Source organism: Planococcus citri, chromosome 3, assembly GCF_950023065.1.
Source record: "Planococcus citri chromosome 3, ihPlaCitr1.1, whole genome shotgun sequence".
NCBI lineage: Eukaryota > Metazoa > Arthropoda > Insecta > Hemiptera > Pseudococcidae > Planococcus > Planococcus citri.
The window spans coordinates 52,199,420-52,221,333 of NC_088679.1; the positions used below are offsets into that span (position 1 = coordinate 52,199,420).

The 21,914-nt window shown below is 35.3% G+C and overlaps 2 protein-coding genes across 2 annotated transcripts in view; both read right to left on the reverse strand.

Annotated features, from left to right (window-relative positions):
• The window catches only part of LOC135840200 (pyrokinin-1 receptor-like), a 99,728-nt gene that overhangs the window by 64,505 nt on the left and 13,309 nt on the right, over positions 1-21,914 (reverse strand). The window lies entirely within an intron of this gene.
• LOC135840790 (uncharacterized) lies at positions 9,659-18,913 on the reverse strand. Its single transcript, XM_065357471.1, has 3 exons — positions 18,629-18,913; positions 14,758-16,057; positions 9,659-9,897 (listed from the first exon to the last, which is right to left on the reverse strand). The coding sequence occupies exons 1-3, from the start codon at positions 18,689-18,691 to the stop codon at positions 9,875-9,877; spliced, it is 1,386 nt and encodes a 461-aa protein (XP_065213543.1). The 5' UTR covers positions 18,692-18,913; the 3' UTR covers positions 9,659-9,874.

Sequence of the window (21,914 nt, forward strand, 5' to 3'; positions counted from 1 at the left end):
TTCGAATTGAAAACAATTCAATTTAAAATTACCACAGAAAAATTCTTCACTAAATAGAAAATAAATTTCTTCACCACGTTGAAAATAAATACAATATTATCAAATATTAGATACCTCTGAAATCTCTATCCTAAATTGTTTTTCAAAAAATGTATTATAAATCATAATGAAGAAAATTAATTCAAAATCACAACAAGAAAATCAATTTATTTTACTGATTGTGAGAATGAATGGCCTATCAGGTAATTCTAGATCTAAATAAAACACTATAGCAAAGGCGCATGTATGAGAGCTCACTCGACAACCACTCTACATCAATATCAAAATCAAACTGTAGCTCAGTTCATCACCTGTGTCTAACCATTATCCTAATTTCATTCTCAAATTTTAACCCCATCAAAAAGAGGGAGTGACCTGTGATCCAATACAAATTGGAGTATACTTTTTACATTATAATCTGCGGTGTGATTTATTTTGTAACTTAACCTGACGTGTGATTTCGGATAATTTCTGATTCGCTCATTCGCTGTGAGATTTCAGAGCATTTCTAAATCCTGATCTTTCTCATTAACTTTTCTAGGTATTTCAAAATTTACAATCCTTCCTTACTGTTTTGAATTTTAAATTTGTTATCACTAAATGCATGATTAATTTTTTAATTAATAAAATCCATCAAAGAAGAGCCAACCTGGTCCACCTTTTTCTCATTTTTTTTTTTTTTTTTTTTGGAAAATTTTACCCTATTAATTACTAATAGGTATGTAATTATCTCATTACCAAAAACAACGAACACTAAAAAGAATTTGAATAGGCTGCTGATGTACCACTTAATTAAGTGAAAAAAATAGAGTTAGAATTTTTAAACAATGTCGAGTGGTGTTGTATGTATTAGTTGTACTTAGCATTTCTTCCAACAAAACCGTTTGAGGTTATGTCTTACGAAAATCCGCCGTAGCAATAACGGGAAGTATATTTAGTTACTAAAGCTGAACACTATTAAGGTATGTATATGATAGAAATTTTACATGCTCAAACCACACTATTCAAAAGTATTCTCAACTTCATTTTCAGCTACGGAACAAGTGGCGTTGAAGAATGTGGTTCCGGTTTAGAAATTTCTTACTTCATTTTCAAGCCGAAGCCTAATTTTAGAAAACTTTTTTCACTAATATAAGCTGGTACTACAAGTGGTAATTGGAGAAGGAATAGTATACATTTTCATACCAAGTAGGCACCTCTACCTACCTTCATGTTACATAATACTATTAACCAATACATTCGAGCGTAAATTTATTTCACAGTCACACCAGTATTATTTAATGAAAGAGGGCTAGAATCCAGAATAGTTAACAAAATGAGTAGGTACCCATTCGAATTGGTGTTTAGGAGTTAGGGATAATTTTTTGATGTTTTTCACTCCAAAATAGAAAGTCCTTTTCATGCATTTCAAATACCTACCTACCTACCTACTCATATTTATTTACTATCAACAAAGTTCTGTACAAAATAAAGCGATGAGTTCGAGTGTAAGAGAGATATAGAATGTCACATAAACAATAAAGAAATTGGATCCAAACTTTTCCATCTTGAATGAGATTTTCACAAAACATACTTACCTACCTTAGGCTATGAAAAAATGACAGTTCTTTGCCTTGAAAGAAGTCAATGCACTCATCTCTCCGAAAAATCCAAACCAAAAAAAGGGAATTAATTTTGCGAGTAGCCGAGAAATATAATTTTTCAATAAAAATTTTCAATGTCGACAATTTGCAATTTTTATAATGAGAAAAAAACTGCAAATACTTGCTTGTCATTTTCGTCAGTACCTAAGTACGTACAATATTCCGACATGAAGATTAATTTACAAACTTTACGATGTCAGTATAACAGATGGAAAATTCAACTTTCAAGTTGGAACTTTCTCGGACATGTTCCTCGCTATTTAGTCACATTATCACGAGTATGGTATAAGAAAGTTTCGTTGAAAGGTGCCCTTCTTATCAGAAATTTTGCAAAATTTTAACATTATTAATCTTCTCAAAAATCGTCGTTATTCTTTCGATTCACGTCGTTTCGACGATAATTTTTTAAAAATAGACCGTTATAGGTACCTATGTCATTTTTCTCTGCGATTTTTCACCTGCCAAGAGATCAATATATATACTTACGTCTCATTGAGTTATTAACCTTAAATATAGGCATGTGGTACTTCAGCCACATTGCTGCGACAGTGCGACATATTGATTTTCGAAGTAAATAGTGTTATATGTAATGTCCACTAAATGTACGAGTAAGTACATATATGTTCACGGTTATTCATCGAAACATTTGTGCAAGATTTCACCATTTTCTATAGAATTTTCGGCCGTGGCTGTTGTAAATATTTCTTTGACCAATCCTATACTTAAAAGATCGTAAACATAGAAGAAAATTTCTTCGATACAATCTATTTCCCTCGTAATCGTAAATTATTTACTTAAATTCTTCCCCAACGTATCAATAGCCGGGAGCTATAGTAAATAGCTGTAATATAAACTTCAGCTAGTCATCCGTTTTGGAAATAAGTGATAACGACTAAAAACCTCCAATAACTAACAAATAAACAACCGCTATAGATTCCGTTTCGGTAAAAATACTAGAATTTAATACCGACTTACGAGCTGAAAAGAAACACGTAGAGGACTTAGGGTTCAAAAAAAAAAACAACAACGAAACCACAAAAAATCCTAATTCTTGCTGTCATGGAAGAAATAATAAAGATGAAATACTTTATCAAAGTTCATACCATATATGAAAGATACATGTTGTCGCCGTATTTTACGATGTAAGAGAAAAAAAAAGAAAATAAAAAAATGATTTATATGATTTTCAAATGCCAAGCATCTATAGGTATATGTAGTGTAGTACCAAGGTACCTTCTTACGAATAAACTAATATTTTTTAAATGTAAATAAGTCGTCGAAAAGAGCATCATTTTTTCCTCTCATGAACGACATATCCTAGTTCAATACATATGTTAAGTAGGTATTTAATTCAAACTTGGCAAGTGGGAAAAAATTCACCAAAATGGTATCTGTCAGGTTCTGTCATCATTTTTTCCACTCATGAACATATCCTAGTTCAATACATGTTAAGTATGTGTTTAATTCAAACTTCAGCAAGTGGAAAAATATTCACCAAAAGGGTATCTGACAGGTTCTGCCCTATATTTATAATTGGCAGGCTTAAGAAAATTGTAAGACATATTTAATTCCCTTCTTTTGATTTTAACTGGCCCTCTTTTTAGCTAAAAAAATGCCAGAACATGGGGTGATTCATCCAATAAAAAATTGTGTTATAATTGAACGTTATAAGTTTCATTCGAAGTATCTAAAAATAAAACTTTCCAGTTCAATAAACGCAGAAGCGCTTTATTGATAGGACTACGCACCTATTTTCGAGAAAATTTTTCCCGTAGATAAATATTTGGTTTGGTCTACATTTATACCTACACACCTACATATCTACGATCAACAACAAAAATATACATTTTTTTCATTCTTTCGAATGTCGTTTCACGACACATGATAAATTGTTGCAAAACGCTTTTTACAAACTAACACAGAAAAGTACCTACGTAAATATCTTGACGTCAAATAGTTTTTGTTTTCTGCTTTGAACGATTTATGTGAAATTAATCGGGCGAAAGTTTCGTACTTACCTACATAACGTAAAATACATACAAATATATTTTCAATTATTCATCTATGGTCAGCAGAAAGCAACAATTGAAAACATAGCATACCTATTTCATATATGTATACGAACGTATATATGGTACCTATCTACTTGTATTGAATATGTCACAAACTTTTCAAAATACTTGAAATCCCCTTCGTCCATTATTCCCTTTGCACTTCTATTCAGAAGTCAGATACGCATTCGACTTACAGTTTACAAAACAAATAAGCGCCCCTCTGATGTATGATTTTACAATTGAATAGCCAGTCGGTCTAGTGTACCTACCTACTTCTTTTAAGAGTCAATCTTGCAGAAATGATTTTTATTAACAAAATTTCCAGACAAATGTGAGTACCCACAGTTTGGAAAAATGCCAAAACTACTTGGTTGGTGCGATTAAGCGTTTGGTAAGAATTACGTTTCCTACTAATTTACAAAAAAAAAAAAAAAAAAAAAATATCGCTAGCTGTGTACCAAAATGTTGGGACGATAAGTTCCCAGCTGTAGAGCATATTATTGTCGAGAATCATTTGATAGTAAGACCATTCGCAATTTTTAAGCTCTCATCAAAGCAACTCTAGGTATAAGCGATTTTTTATTCAAAAATCAAAATACATAGGAAATTCTTACGAATTGTTATAAACTGCTGGGACATACGCTGTCCCGGGGCATTTTTGTTATTGTACAACACCGATGGGACATATGTATGTGTTCCCAGGTCCCACCAAATATCTCGAGACTGATACGAGCAAAAAATTTGGGGAAAATATAATGTTGTTTGGAAACACCCTAGGAACCACACTGGGGAAAAAAATTGACCCAGAATGATGAACAAGTATTCGGCGTGAAAGGAATAAAACGATTCAGTCGAATCGATTTCTCATAAATCCGTATCTGTTGAAACAATATTATTAAGCAGGAAATTACCAGAGTTCGTTCGGTGTTTTTTCTTTCAATTTATTTTTTGTGGTATTAATCGCACGTTTATTTCCGTTTTCTGTTGCTTGGAATTCGCCCAAGTGTACAAATAGGTATACATGCGGATTGTGGATATTGTTTTAATACTGTTTTAATAATAAACGATCGAATGGTTTTTCATTCGTGTCATCTTCATTAGGTGTCGTTAATCTTGTCATAATCAAAAGTTTAAACGATTTAATATCGAATTTAGCGGTTGTGTTTGTAGAACTACGCACAATTGGCAAAAATTAATTGAAATGTTATCAATATCATCATTAACTGAATATACAATGTCTACTTGATGAAGCTATTTATGAAGTAATTGTGAGAATATATTTTTATCACCATATTACTTGTAGTATAAAGATGGGCAATGAAAACTGCGAAGAAATTCAAATGAAGAGTGATATTCCAAAACTCGCTTTGTCCATTTTTATCAAAGTTGGGTTTTCAGTGGTATCTGGTAGATGAAGTATCAACTCACATTCCTACATCATCAACCTACCAAAATGAGGTGTTTAACTCACCTAAATAGCCAATTCACTAAAAGTTAAAAAAAAAATAATGTTCCAAAACGCGCTTTGTTCATTTTTATTGAAATTTTTTTCAGCAGTATTTAGTGGATGAAATGTACAGGGAGGGGCAAAAGTCACCTGGCAAATTTGCAAAATTTGAAAAAAAAAATCCAAAATTGAGCTTTTATTCAATTATAACGCGAAAATGTTTAGTGTAAGCGCTCAAAATGGTCACCACTGACCCTAATAGACTTTAAATAATGTTTTTCGACGGATTTGACAAAGAGTGAGTATCATGTGGTCTTCATATCAAAATGAAACACTACAGAAAAATGGAATTTGCGCATTTCATGAAATTTTAGTTTTTTGAGAAAAACTTGAAAACTAAGCATTTTATGATTTTAGAAAAAAACTAACGACATTATGTCGATTGGAAATTTAATTCTCTACAATTTTCTTCGACCTCAGTTTCCCGGAGAATGCTTTTTTCCGTCTCCAGATCACTTTTAATGAAACCAAACAACTCAAAATTTTTTCCAAACATTGAAATTTTTCTGTTTTAAGACCTCATTTTTTCAAGAAATCTCATTTAAACACGAAAAACGCAACAAAAAGCACTGATATTACAATAAACATGTTCCCAACCAGTCGCGTTGCTAGGCAATGCAACGTGGTGTTAAGGGAAGCCGCAGCAGTAAAACCAACGCATGCGCTGTTTTCGTCCGCGCCAGCTGCCTTTTGCCCCCCCCCCCTGTATACTTACACTCCTACATCATAAATCCACCCAAATAAAGTGCTAAACTCGCCTAAAAAGCCAATTTACCGGTTTAAAGGGAAACTGTTTACACGAGGCGATCGGGACACCAAATGAGCCACCAATGAAAACGCTCGTTTTCAATGTTGTGATTTCCTGTGTGTGTTATCACTTATCTACAATTTTGATGTTTTTGTTTTCCTGTTGTTTTTTCGTGAATTTTGTGAATGATGGGTGTTTGAAATATTGAATAAAGTAGTTTTGTCTCTCTTTATAGTTTTTAATGTCAAACAAATAACGTTAAAAATAAATTCTAATAACACAACGTAAATTGAAATCTAATACAACTTGATTTCGTAACTAATGTTCTTCTCCATCAGACTTGAGGGTACCATGATGAGCTTTGGTCAGTACAAATGATCGGGTTCAGTGTGAATATTTACAAAGCATCTTCCTTCACCGCTGTGATTTTGCATTAAACCATTCTTCGCCGTAAATTTTTGATTGAGTGTGGAATCGTTTTTCAACGTCTGATTCACTTTTGGTTTCTTTTTTGACTCAAACCTTAGCTGTTTTGTTATCTTTTTATTCGCAGGCTCTAGATTGGTGTTATCACTAGCCTTTCTTTTCTTGTTTCCAAAAATTTCCAATGCCGAATCAATTTTTTTTGTCAAATTTAAATATTCTTCGGGAGTGCATTCGTTGTGTGTGAGGAAACCAAGTAGCGTTTCTGTTTTCTGAATAAGTTTACGTTTCGATTGATCCGTATCCGAATTTTCACAAGTTTTTAAAGCGTTTTCCATTTTATTTAAATCCAAGCTGTTAATGACATCCGAAGGAATGATATCTTGCTGTTCATCTGAACTTGTCTTTTGAGAAATAGCAACACAAGCGTGTATATGTTTGCAAATATTGGATTTCAAAACGTGATCCGGGCAATCACATACGAACATATGAGTGCAAATATTACACTTTCGACATTTCAATCTGCAGTCTGGAATGTGGCACTCATCCAACACCTTAGTAACTTCGTAAGATAACTTCTGTTGCGTACCAGATGGAACAACCCAAGAATTGTCAGAAATACACTCAATAGCATTTAGATCCAGTTTTTTGCTCTCTTCATGGCTGTTACTGATGTCGTTTTCCTTCAAAGTATATTTATTTTTGACCAATTTGATGAAACGAGAAAACATACTATCTCTAGTAAATTTCAATATAGCGTTGATGCATTTGTCCAGGCGGCGATTTTTTCTTCCATGGAGATAATAGTATTTCAGGCGTTTATGTATGTTTTCCAGGTACATATTCGTGTTGATACCGGAGTTGCGTCTGTGGCAGTAAGCCCACTCAGTAACGCGATCATAATAATTACTTCGAAAATAGGTAGCAAAGCCAACTGTCTCTGTATCCAGCTCCAATTCTTCTAAAAAATTCTCCAACAATTCTTCAAAATTCGATATCTCTGGTTCGTGATGTAGTATCTTCAAAATTTTATAAACTTGGGATTTTTTTTCTGCAGAACCTTTAATTTTTTCGGATTGAATCTGGCATCTCCATGCTTGGTCAACGTGCCAACTGCATAACAATTTCCGCTGAACATCTCCCATCACAGTTTTCCAGGCATTATAAAATGAAGGATCGTCATCGCTCATAAAAATTTCTGAATTAATTACGCCTACCTACATGTTCTTTGATTTTCTCAAAGAAAAGGGTCCAGGTGGCGGTATCTTTCTTCGTTGAAATACAAAATGCTGATGGAAAACCATTACCAAATTCATCGACTACCACAAGGGTAGTCAGATGCATTTTGTATTCGTTGGTTCCGTGCGTCGAGTCGATACAGATTTTGTTTTTACCAAATTCTTTCAGCATATCTAATTGGAATTCATTGGCTAATATCAGCATGAAATCGGATTCCGACATGTTGTGGTACAGTATTGGATTTTTTTCAATTTTTAGGTTACTCTCAATCCATAGCTGTACACTTACATAGTCTGAGCTATGTTCACGTCCTTGAATCAAATTAAAATCGCGAGCAACATTCATCATATCACGTTTATCTAGGAGGTTTTTAGGATCGAATATATTTGTAACGTTATCCCTGATGTCATCGAGAATTCTTTCAAAAGTTACACCCTCCGCAATTTTACCTGTGAAGAATTCAAGGGATTACTTAGTACCGAACTACGTGAAAATAAATAAATAATCTATTATTAAGTATAAATTATTTATTTGAACATCAATAGTGGAACAATATGATTGCAGTTTGCAGCATATGATATTGAATGTATGAGGACCAGCCTCTGAAATATAAATAAACAAATCATTCAATATTGAAAATATGAGGACCAGCCTCAGAAATATTGACAAACAAATCATTCAATATCGAAAATATGAGGACCAGCCTCTGAAATACGAAATGAATACCTAAATAAAACGAACGTAAGTATATAAATACAGTTGTGCAACCAAATATATCACGCACCAGCTATCATAGCTCGTTCTTCTTTAGTCAAATAACAACGACCCAAATTTGAACCATGTCCGAAATGAGTTTTTTGAAATTTAACTTCAACTTTATCAGGATACTGTACGACTTTCTAGAAAGAAAATACAACAATGTCAGAGAGTATGAATGCTAATTGCTAATTGTTATTCAATTCAAAAGGTGCAGTAAATGAATGTATTGAAATCATATATTACCATAAATGAGGTGCATATAGAATTTATTTTATTTGTTCCTTGGCTTTTGATTCTACGTATGTTTTTTGATCTACTTGAAAAGAATCCAGAACGATGACAGTCAAGATACATTCGTTTGATACCTTTCATTTCAACAGTGCTTCTCACATGATAGCGACTCAGTGTACGGTTATAGTGAAGCAAAGCCGAGCAGAGCCAAGCAAAGTCACCAAGCTAGAAACAAAGAAAAAAGGTGGAAGGACGAGCCTAGCAGAGCCGCGCTGTAAAGAATAGCGATTGCCATTCTTGAAAGCGTGGCTATGCGTTGGTGAAAGGTCTCGTCAACCTTTTTATCCATGTTTCAACGTTGGTGACTTTGCTTGGCTCGGCGCGGCTCTGCTTCACTATAACCGTACACTACGGGTATCAGATTCAACATCAGTCTTCCATTTTTTAAAATCTGTGTAGTAAAAAAAAGAGAATTACTTCGATCCATTTCAAAATAACTTGAGTGAAGTAATACATACCAGCATAAGTTTCAAATGTCAATTCTTCGACATCCAAATTCAACTCATGTTCGTTTTTTGCGTGAGTTACGAATAAATCACGACAACTGAAAACTAGTTGACATTCCGGGCATTTTATAGAAGATTCTCTCTTTCTTTTAGCTTCATCATCCTGAACCTTCGATTTTGAAGGTGCACAAGTATTATTACGTTCATGTCTAACTAAGTTTTTTTTATATGAGAATTGTTTGGAGCATTTTGAGCAAGAAAATACTTCGATTGGGGGACTCATTATTATCTACCGTTCATTTACATTACAATCCAAGTTTACAATCATTTCTACATAATAGCAAAAATTACGAGAATACCCGCGAAATAGAGACAGAGACAGCTAGAAAAAAAAACAACAACGTTTTGATAAGAAGGTAATGAAACCACCTGACAAAATAGAGCGTTTTCATTGGTGGCTCATTTGGTGTCCCAATCGCCTCGTTTTTTACTCTCTCCTTGTGGGAAATTTAAGTCATTTTAAGTAAGGGAAATTTGACTCACGAAACGAGCACAATATTCTAGAAATTACCAAGTAAATTACCTGTAGTTTTAAACGATATAGCTTCTGCCTGCTTTTAAATAATAAATCTTCTGGTACAAATAAATCTTCCGGTTCAAATAAATAATAAGGTAACTCTTCTAAATAATAATTATCTTCTATACTAATTGAGAAATTGACAGGTTCAATTACTCCGGTGTCCGGAACCTAAAGGGGAGGCAGGCAGAAAAAGAACACAGGGCCCAATTAGTTTCATTGAAACTAAGTGAGTGTAATTTAGACTAAAAAAGGCAGAGGAATTTAGTGGAAGCGTTTTTTGGGGGTCTAAAGCAATTTCTAAATATCCAGAAGGGGGATCTTAACCCAGGGGACTGGAAAAGACCTTGAGTAAATTTGAGTGCACCATGTGCACTACTGACGAGTCTAACATTTTCACTAAATTAATATAATAAATAACTCACTGTTGGCTTAATCGTTTCGTCCTGCTGCATTGCAGCTTCTGCTCCAGTTGTTGTCTCCGGCATTGGAAATTTTGAATAATTTGAACTTTGAAGAAAAAGTCAAATTGAAAAATGAACACACTATTATGTTATTAGCTTAAGATGCAAAGGGCAAATGGCAGAGTTTTAGCTAAGAGGAATAGAAGTTTATTATGGGGGTCTGAGTCATTGCCAAAGAGGATTTTTGGTGGCCATTTTTAAGAGTTGACCAACTCAGAGGGTGAGTCACCCTTCCAAAGAGGTCACTATCCTTCTGAAATCAAGGGGGCGAAATTACGGGTAATTACCACGTAATTTACCACCTCTGAATTTGGTAAATTTCAAGTGGATCGTCAGTGCAGCCACTTGAAGTCGATTTTTCGACACTCCCCCCGGGGAGGAAGGCCAAAAAAGGACCTCAGGGGCCGACTGAGAAAACTAAAGAAAAATTGAACTGACGGAACTAAATATTTCCGAAATCTGAAAGAAAAAAGGGTCAGGGGGTCTACTAAACTGAAATTGAAATGATAATCTGAAATCTGAAACATTTTAAATGAAAAATCTGAAAACTGAAAAGAGAACTTCTGCTTTGAAGGGCTAAAATTTTAACTGAAACGAGCTTTCTTTTGGCCTGTTGTGCCCTTGGGCATGTTCAGGTATCTCTTCTGAGGGGCTTTAGGGGGATTTTTAACAGTCTTACGGTGGTCTGTTTTAGTCTCATCAGGGATCTCAAGAGGGTACAATTGATTTATGGCTCTTAAAGTGGTTTTATTATTACAACGTAATTCGGCTGTTCTGTCACCTTTGTTCAATTTCATTACGACACCTAATTTCCAATGGGCGCGGGGGGCAGAGGGTTCTTTAACTAATACAACTTCACCTTTCCTAGGTAGGTAAGGTAAGCTATTTACCTCAGTAGGGTGCTTAACTGTATGCCTTTCTCTCAAAGAGAGCAAGTACTGTGTCTCAAATAGGGACCAAAAAAGCTCAAGAACCGAATAGGTATTTTTTAGGGAGCTGACTAAAGGTTCGCGTTTCGAGTCTAATTTATTTTCATTTATTTCTATATCTACGACTACATTTGCTTTCCTAGCTGGGAGTAAAAAATTACTGGGAGTGAGGGGGGCTGAGATTTCTTCGGAGATATAAGTAAGGGGGCGGTCATTAATAATTTTCTCAATTTTCATCAGGGCTGTTTCGAATTCGTCATAATCTAGGTAATCTATTCTGTAGCATTTTTTCAAACAACTTTTGACAATGGCAACTAACCTCTCATAAGCTCCGCCATGCCATGGAGCATATTGCGGAATAAAATGCCATTTAATATCATTATTATCTAAGAATTTAGTAACTGCAGGGTCTTGAATATTCGCGTCATGTACCTCTGTACCTACTAAGGGCTGAACGAATTTAAAATTGGCTGCATTGTCTGAAATCATAAATTTAGGGCAACCTCTCCGACTTCCGAAACGAATAAGAGCTAAAATGAATTTATTGGCGGATAGGTCTCGAGCAACTTCAAGGTGAATGGCTCTAGTAACCAAACACACAAAGATGACTACCCAAGCCTTTACTACCTCTTTATTATCGTCTAAGATGTACATCGGGCCTAAATAATCAACACCGGAGAACACAAAGGGCGCATCCATCTCTAAACGAACATTTGGAAGAGGAGGAATAGGGGGGAGCTCGTAGCTACCACCCTCCCAACGTCTGCACGCGGTACAACGGTGAAGTACGTACTTCACTGTTAGTCTACCTTTGGGAATCCAATACCTCTCTCTTATTTTTGCTAAAGTATAATTTACACCCATATGCATGTTATCTGAATGGACTTTAAGGATATATAGTTTGGTGAGGAAACATTCTTTGGGTAATAAGATGGGGTTGATAGTATACTCAGGGAATTTGGGGTGCTGAATACGACCTTTGCACCTGATAAGGCCGGTTTTTTCATCTAAAAATAAATTTAATCTAGGATCAGGCTGAAGGCCTTTTTTCAACATGGCGATCTCATGGGATAAGTATTTTCGTTGGATTTCTAACACAAGATTTTGTTCAGCTAAACGATAAGTTTGAAATTTGGGAAGGTTTCTGAAATTTTTTCCAAAAAGGAACATAAATCCTCTCACAGCTTTTACATACGCGTCCCAAGTGGAACGACTCTTTTCTGCTTTGTCTGAAAGGTAACCTGTGTAGGCGGGGGTGTTTACAGCTAAAGCTACAGTGGGAGTTGAAAAAGTTTCAGTGTTTTCAGGGGGTTTAGGCCAAAGCTTTTCATGGGGGAGCCACGACGGACCCTTCCACCACGACTCAGAGCTGGATAAATTGGAGGCAGTCATACCACGAGAAGCGATATCTGCCGGATTTGCTTTGCCAGGTACGTGTCTAAAAATTAAATTAGGGCTACTACGAATTTCAGTCACTCGGTTCTGAACGAATTTGGGGAGAATATCTGAAGAATTTAACCACTGTAAAACAGTCGTTGCGTCAGTCCAAATAATCGTACGATCAATTTTAAGGTCAATTTTATCTATCAGGAAGTTTGCGGAACGTTTTCCGATAAGTACAGCTAACAGTTCGAGATTTGGGATGCTGGGATGCATTTTAATTGGAGCAACTCGAATTTTACTGAAAATTAGTGTGGAATCTGATTGTCTTGTTTCAGGGTTATTACAGGTAAGGTACGCAACACAAGCATAAGCGTCCTTGGACGCGTCACAAAATATATTTAGGGTAACTGTTCCACAGATGGGAAAGTTGAAAAGTCTACGAGGTATTTCAATCAAAGAGATTTGCTGGGCTTCCTGAAATAATTTTAGAAATCGAGCAGTAAGATCTGGGGGTAAAATATCATTCCAATTGAGCTTCATTTTCCAACATTCTTGCATAAATAACTTAAGTGGAAGTAGGCTCGAAGAAACTAGGCCAAGTGGGTCGAAGATAGATGCTAAAAATGACAATATGAAACGTTTAGTGGGGTATTTAGGAGCTTCTCTTTGCTCAAATTTTATAGAAAGAGTGTCTTTGCCAGTATTCCAATTTATTCCAAGAACCGAAACAATTTCCTCAGAACTGGTAGGTTGAAGCGAAAGTGCTTCCCTTACCTCTGGGTCATTGGTTTTCCAGTCTCGAAGATTGAAACTAGCTAAACGAAATCTCTCTACTAAAGAATCGTGGGTTTCAACGGCATCCGTCAATTTCTTAAGACTCATTACGAAATTATCAACATAGAATTTTCTCCGGGCTGCTAAAATGTAGGGATTCGAAGGAGGTAAGCTCAAAAGCTCTTTAATAACGATATTTAAAAGGAATGGCGAAGCTGTAGCTCCGAATATTACACTGGTAAATCTAAGAAAAAGTAAGTTTTCCATATTTATAGGTTTGGACAGGTCCTTGACCCATAAAAATCTGACAGAGTCACGATCGACTTCGTTTAAACGCATCTGATGAAATGCTTTTTCAATATCAGCTATCAAAGCATATTGATGGAGTCTGAAATTAATATCTAAACCAACGAGATCTTCGGTAAGTACAGGACCTGAATGCATAAGATCATTTAAGCAGGGATTTTTCTCAGTTTTAGCTGAAGCATCATACACGATTCTCAATTTCTCATTTTTCTCAACACCTCTGTGGGGTAAGTAATGAACAACAGTAGCATTTTGAGGTTTTTTAGGGGCAGGTTCGATGGTACCTAATAAAAGCTGTTCTTTAATTGCTGAATCGTATTTCTTAAGCATATTTTTCGATTTTAAAGTATTAATAAGATTAGTCAAACGAGCCATACACATTTTAAAGTTGGTAGGTATCTTCGGATGTTCCTGTTTCCAAGGCCATCTTACGATATACCTATTATCTTCAAATCTAACAGTTTTTCTGAATTTCTCCAAGACCAAGTCATTCGTCACTTCCAGATCAGAAGAACGAATTCCAATAGCCTCCAGAGACCACAGTTTATCTAACGAATCGTTGTCTAAAGTTCTTTGCGGATCTAAAGCGTTTTCTTCCTCCTGTGAGGAACAGAATAGAGTAGTAGTGGGAATAGGCTCATTGAATACATCTCCCAACAATTCGCCTGAAGGGATCCAACCAAATATCGATTTTTTAAGCGTAATTCTAGGGGTAGGTAATTTAATAACGTCCTCCAATAGGAATTCATATTGCGCAAAATTGCACCCAATAAGGAGCTGAATTGGCTCACGACAATCTGAAAAAATATGGGAATCGGCATACTCAAGGTCTTTAGGGAGAATTTTTTGTACTAATTCTGAAGGGGGAGCAGTTTTAATTGGGCCAGTAATCACTGGAGTTGTGCTATAAGGTAAGGTTTTTTCAACAGATTTGTCTAAGTTGGCTAAAGTGAGAGTAATTCTACCAGAGGAAACGTAAGTAGGAGCCTTCTTACCAAAGGTACTCCTTTGTACCTGCTTACGATTTTTAACGTTTTTAGATAATTTTAATTTCTGAATAAGGGAGTCTTCCACATACGAGAGTTCACTCCCGGAGTCTATAATTCCTCTGACTTTTGTATACTGATTATTTATTCTAACATAACAAGTGAACGTTTCTAAAAATGTACCATTACCTTTTCCGGGCGGAGTTGAAGCTGAATTCGATCGAGTCACAGCTGGATCTCTATTCTGCTTGGATTGCTCGTAACGTTGCTGCTTCTCTTTCAGGAAATTTACGCATAAGAATTTCGAGTGACCTGTGCGCTTACAGTACACACAAGGCCTGTCTTTACTGGAACAAGCACCTGCTTTGTGACTATCGCTCAAACAGACGTAGCAGAGATTTAGCTGAGAGAGGCGCTCTTGGCGTTTATCTTTCGTTCGGTAGTTACCGCATTCTTGGCTGACGTGAGAAGTTTCGTTGCAAAACTTGCACTTTTTGTTTTTAGCACGATAATCGTGTGCAGCTGCGGAGGTATTAACGTTCATAAGAGCGGCGACGGGGGATTGGTTCTGATAGGTGCGATTTTTGGAGGGATGACGAGTTTGGGTTCCGGAGTCATTTCCGGCTGAGAAATACATATCAACTAATTCCTCTAAGGACACAGCCTTTTGGAGGGCTGACATAATATCAGGAACGCTAAATTGAGAGAAGGGAGCTTCGGAATCGGAATAATTAAGATGACGCAGGGCTTCACGAAGGGTATCTTTGGAAAATTTACTAAGAACAGTGCTTTTCAAGTTTTCTTGATCGATACTAGAACCGATGGATTCAAGATTGGCCAGGCTTTTCTGGATAGAATCGAAAGTAGGACGTTGACCATTGGTCTCATAATTCGGAGGAAGAGTTTTTATATCGTCATAAAACGCTGCAGCTAGCTTGGTGGGATCACCGAATCTTCGTTTCAATTCTGCTATAGCCTTTTCGTAATTATTGCCGATTTTGCCAAGGCCTTCGACAGCCTGCTTAGCCTCGCCGCGCAACGTAGATTTAAGGTGGGAAAACTTCATCACCTCGTCGAATTCCTTGCAATCGTGAACGCCAATCTTAAACATTTCCCACCAAGCGCCATATTCGCGGATATTTCCGTTAAAAGTATCGAGAGTTGCGGCTTTGATCTTCATTTGGGGCCTCTGAATAGCAGGTTCTCTGATGACAATTTGAGGGAGTTGCTGAGGGGTCGGAACATTAGTGAGAGATAAGCTCTCCTGGACAGTGTCCACTTTAGATTTTATTTTCTGAAAGTCGGCAGTGAGCGTTTGGCGGGCCTTTTCGTCTTCTAGGAGCAGTAAGTCAGTTTCCAGTTCGTGGAGATCAATCAATAGGAACGCCGTAAGGGACTTGACCCCTTCGATGTCGCGATCTTTCAGCAGGGTGGACAGTTTGGTCGAGTCTCCCTTGAGACGCTCAAGTTGCTGGGACAATTCCTCCGCCTGTTAATTTTATTAATACATGCATAAACATAAAGAAATAAATATAATTAAGTATAATCTACCTGCCTAATAAGACAACACTCGAGAAAATCATTTATTTGGGTTGGAGGGGGGGCTGAAATGCTGAAAAAACGTATCTGAACTAATTTTATTTCAAATTTGTCTCAATTCGTCGCAAAAAACGTCTGGAATCTCCTAAAAATATTCTAAATTTCTTAAATTTCAATTATCCCTAAGCAACTCGACCTATAGCCATTTATTGAGGATCCTCTTGCTGAATAATAACTCATCTTGAGCCCTTCTATCGACCTGGTAGTGAATTTCGGCGCTGGCACTACCATACCCAGCACCTAGACGATTTTATTTCGTCGTCGAGCACGGCATATAGCCTCAAACGTCACCGTGATTATGACGCGTTTTTAAAATACTAAAAAATTATCATTCCTAGGTGCGAGTATTTAGAAAACTACCCTCAAGTGGCATGTTTCCTGGTGTTTGTGTGAAAACCAAATTGGTCATACTGAAGCACTACAAACCTAAAGAAACTCCGTGGCTTTTATAGTGACCATTTAAAATGTAATTCACTAAACCGAATGGAGTATTTGATTTATGCCACATCAGACTGTAAATCACGGAGGTCCTGCCTCGGCATAAAAAGAAAAAACTTCACTTGCTGCCAAGTATTGAAGTACGCGATATCCTAAAAATCAAAATCTAAAAGGAAAATTTCACTAAAGGTCAGTTTTAATTTACATAAATATATTTGGTAATTGTTTGTCTGAAGCTGTTTATTCATTTTGATATTGTTTCTCGCCGACAAATATCACTTATTCGAAATGAAAAACGAAAACAATCCTTCAAAATCTTTCCCATTTAAGATAATTTAAGGCGAATCTCGTATCCATCTCTTTTGCTAAAAAATTCTGTCTCGTAAGTAATGAAAACCAGAACTATTTTCGAAATGATAATTTATTCCTCGGAATTCGCGCCTACTGCTGGCAATTCTTCGGATCTGAAAAGGGTAATTAACTTGTGCAGTCCAATGCTAATTACTTCACTCGACACTGAAAAGAATCGATAGGTTTCTAAAGCACTTTAAACTGAGTAATTCAATTGAATTCTGAAGTTGGTTTTTCGAAAATTCATTTCTACTTAAGTTGAGATTCCGTTTTCAGCTAAACCGAACTGAATAAATTCGCTAAATTAATTTAATCGTGTGTATTTACGTATTACTAATCCTAAAAATTCATTTGGAGCTAAAGTTTTATTTAATTGTACTCAAAAAATATCAAAACTGAATTAAATTGAAAAATTTCGTCGAACTGAATTAAAATGAAAAAATTGTTTACGTGACGTCAGTGATGGACAGATCTCAACCAATCAGAACGCAGTATTTAGCTGTGTCACTGTCATGGCGGCTGTCGCGCATTTAGAAAGCTCAAAAGGCATGTTGTGGGATTTTGTTTGATAACAAACTTGAAAATGTCAACTTTCACTAATTTCTACTAAAATAATGCTAAATAATTAATAATTAATGGGTTTTCTGAAGGTATAATTGTTCGAATGAATAAAGTAACGAGTGTATAATGTGTTTTTAATCGAAGTATTCATCTATCCGGCCATTTTTTCACCTTTTAGTTAAACCTAAATTTGCAACTTTTGATTACTAGATCCGGATCTCTGAAAGTGTTTTTGATTTACTAATAATTAAATGTGTCGAGTTGGAATCTCTCGAACTTTATTTTCCACTACAATCTACATGAGTTCGGGAATATCGCGCTTAGTTTCGAACCCACTATACGTAAATATGAAGTGAAATGTTGAAAGATTCTTTTCACTCCATCTTGGAGCTGGTGATTATGGCCGAATCGGCGGATATACTTCTTCAACTTCAAATTAATTTCTAATCTACTGGTGTTGTTTTCAGCTTGTGCTAGTTTAATTTAATGGTGTTTCTCTACTAATTAGACACATTACACGTTCGTTTTAGTGAATTTTGGAGGAATTTTAGAGTGTTGTCTCGGAGGTCTTTTCCAGCCCTGGTAACCTTGATGCTCTGTCTACCAAATGTGGGAAATTTAAGTCATTTTAAGTAAGGGAAATTTGACTCACGAAACGAGCACAATATTCTAGAAATTACCAAGTAAATTACCTGTAGTTTTAAACGATATAGCTTCTGCCTGCTTTTAAATAATAAATCTTCTGGTACAAATAAATCTTCCGGTTCAAATAAATAATAAGGTAACTCTTCTAAATAATAATTATCTTCTATACTAATTGAGAAATTGACAGGTTCAATTACTCCGGCGTCCGGAACCTAAAGGGGAGGCAGGCAGAAAAAGAACACAGGGCCCAATTAGTTTCATTGAAACTAAGTGAGTGTAATTTAGACTAAAAAAGGCAGAGGAATTTAGTGGAAGCGTTTTTTGGGGGTCTAAAGCAATTTCTAAATATCCAGAAGGGGGATCTTAACCCAGGGGACTGGAAAAGACCTTGAGTAAATTTGAGTGCACCATGTGCACTACTGACGAGTCTAACATTTTCACTAAATTAATATAATAAATAACTCACTGTTGGCTTAATCGTTTCGTCCTGCTGCATTGCAGCTTCTGCTCCAGTTGTTGTCTCCGGCATTGGAAATTTTGAATAATTTGAACTTTGAAGAAAAAGTCAAATTGAAAAATGAACACACTATTATGTTATTAGCTTAAGATGCAAAGGGCAAATGGCAGAGTTTTAGCTAAGAGGAATAGAAGTTTATTATGGGGGTCTGAGTCATTGCCAAAGAGGATTTTTGGTGGCCATTTTTAAGAGTTGACCAACTCAGAGGGTGAGTCACCCTTCCAAAGAGGTCACTATCCTTCTGAAATCAAGGGGGCGAAATTACGGGTAATTACCACGTAATTTACCACCTCTGAATTTGGTAAATTTCAAGTGGATCGTCAGTGCAGCCACTTGAAGTCGATTTTTCGACACTCCTGAAAAGTTGTGAAAATGGACAAAGCGAGTTTTGGAATATCACTCTTGAAATGGGAAAAATTAGTTCTGATTATTTTGAATTAGAATATGAAATACTTAGAAGACAATCAGAAAGTCATTATTTAAAGTTTAGGTAAAAATGTCAAAAATTAATGATTTTTTTTTTTAATTTAAAAGTCTGGCATATTAAGAATTCGTCATAATTTTTGTAGATAAAAGGCATTCTAAAATCACAGTTTCTTGCTTTTTTAGGAAATTATCACAAAGTCGAAAAAAGATTATAATTTTTCTTTACCAGTTTACCACTTGGTATAAAATTTCATTGATTTCAAGTTCATGTTTAAAAAAATATAAACTATAAAAATACGACCGCATGTCGGCACACATACCTACCTACTACATATTACCTACAGTGGAATTAAAACGTCAAGTTTAGAATTTTATTGATGCGCGGTGTGATCGGGTATAATGGAAATACCAAGGGACAAATTATTCGACACGATTGAAATTAAATTATCCATAAAATCGAACCAGGATTAATCTACCGGTACATAAACAATCGGGGTAATGGATACAAAATATTTGTTCATTGTTTCAGAGGACATCGAGGTGAGATGAGCTCGTAATCAATAGAGCAACACACAAGAAAAAGAAAAGCCAACGACGAATACACTCGAGAGAATAGAAATTTTCTATTATGCAAGCATTGGCCTATACTCGAATAAAAATCCCAGAAGACTACTTTAGAAAAACTTTCAAATTATCTTATACCGTATAATCCGAACAGATGTTAGAGGGTCTATTTTCTAAGAAAAAAAAAAAAAAATAGGTACGTGTCCGTATTCTTTTAATAAAGAACGTTCATCGCTGTTTACTTTTAGTTAAATTCTTCATTACTGGTAATCATTGGACGCTTTACAACGTGTTTTCTTACGTAATAAATTATTTAAAAAAATTCTCCTGCGAAACTAAAAACGAGCTATGAAATAAAAATATGCTGTACGATTTCGGCGAGTAAATACTCGATAGCGAAAATTACGGCGAGTAAATTTTTCAATATACTCGTAGCTACCGAAATTCCGATAATTCATATCGAATTGTTTCAACTGATTTAATTTTCTGTAAGCACATGCATTATGTATAGCTAGGTAGACTATTTTAAATTTAAATTTTTTAAAAATTGAAATGTAATAAACTGAAGAAAATATTCGAGAAACCGAAAAATTATTATTTTATGAAATTCTTTAAATGAGCACATTTAAAAAACTTCGTTTTTACGACTTAGGTTTTCGATTTATTGGTTATTTTTAGAATTTTAATAATATACCTAGGTAGATCCTACTAGTAATGAAGCAGGTACAATCAACTATCAAATTCAGTTTACTTGAGGCATAAAAATCAAAAAGTATGAATGGTTTCTTCTTTATTTTTTCATCTCAACTGAGTAAATTTTCGCATCCACTTATTTTTAAAAAATTGCTTCAAATTTTGCGAACGTTCATTGAAAATAAAGTTATTCAAGGTCAAGACAGAAAGAAATTTATAACGCCATTAAAGCTTTAGACTAACTTTATTTTCACAACGAATTGAACGCTGTGAATTTTCGCACATTTGTATATTGTACATATATAAGAATGGATAAATGCATAAATTGATGGAAATTATTGGTGTAAGAGTTTAGGTAGGTATACTTCCATCGCACCTACTTCCTTAAGAAGTGCGCAATCACCAAAAAAATTATCTATAATGTACCTAATACTTAGGTATACTGTACCTATATGTTTTTTCAACATTTTTATGCAGGTAAAAAAAACCTTCAAAAATGCAAAAAACCAATTTTTCAAGATTTTTCCTATCAAAAATGGTATTTTTTTCGCTTTCTATAATGTCCGGAGCCCATATAAGGATCTACTGCACCCCCTCTTACTTATACTTACAAAATAGCGGCCATTTTGATTGACAGGTCAGTCGAAATCGCAGATTTTGGGTTCCAACATAAGACTTGCACGAAATTTTTTGAACCGGACAAAGGTAGATCAAAAGAGCAGGCAAAAATTCATCATCTGTCAAAATTTCAAGTGCTAAAGTGCCTTTTTCGATTTTTGGTGAATTTTCAAAAATCAAATTTTGGCCAAAAATGTGGAGAAAAAATCAAAATTTTACCAAATTGACATAAAAATCTGAAATTTGGAATATACTCTATTTTTGACTTGCCAAATCGATTGGAAACCGTTTCAACCAGTTTTGAGCAGTTCTGGAACCTCCAGCAGATTTTTGAAACTCGAAATCCTCACAAAATTTCATCACATGGAGTTGGAAAGCCGAAATTCATTATGCAAACTAATTTCAATACGCTATGAAGTCGACTGCAGGTGGATTTCAAGTTGTTTTGGAGCTTCTAGCAATTTTTTGAAAATCAGTGGAGCCTCCAGTAGATTTTTGAAACTTGAAATTTCCCCAAAATTTCATCAAATGGAGATGGAAAGCCGAAATGTACTTTGCACTCTAATTTTAATACCCTCTAGTTCTGAGGACGACTTCAGGTTCAAGTCATTTTGGAGCCTCCATCTTCCACTGGTTTAATTTAAAAACTACTTATCTACTTGATGAAAATCAACTTATGGGCTGTTCATAACACAATGGTAGTCTATTGTGCAATGGATTAATCGGAGAATCTGATACTCATGATAATTCTAGTTAAGAGAAGATGAGGCCAAAAGCATAACTTTTTCAATTGGTTCAAGGAGAATATGTGAGTGTATAACTCTTACAAAGGAGGATTAAAGTGCCAGATGACTTGATTTTTGAGCCTCCCTATTTTATTTCGCGCTCTAGAATGGCTGAAAATGTTCAAATATTACTGTGAGCAATTCTTATT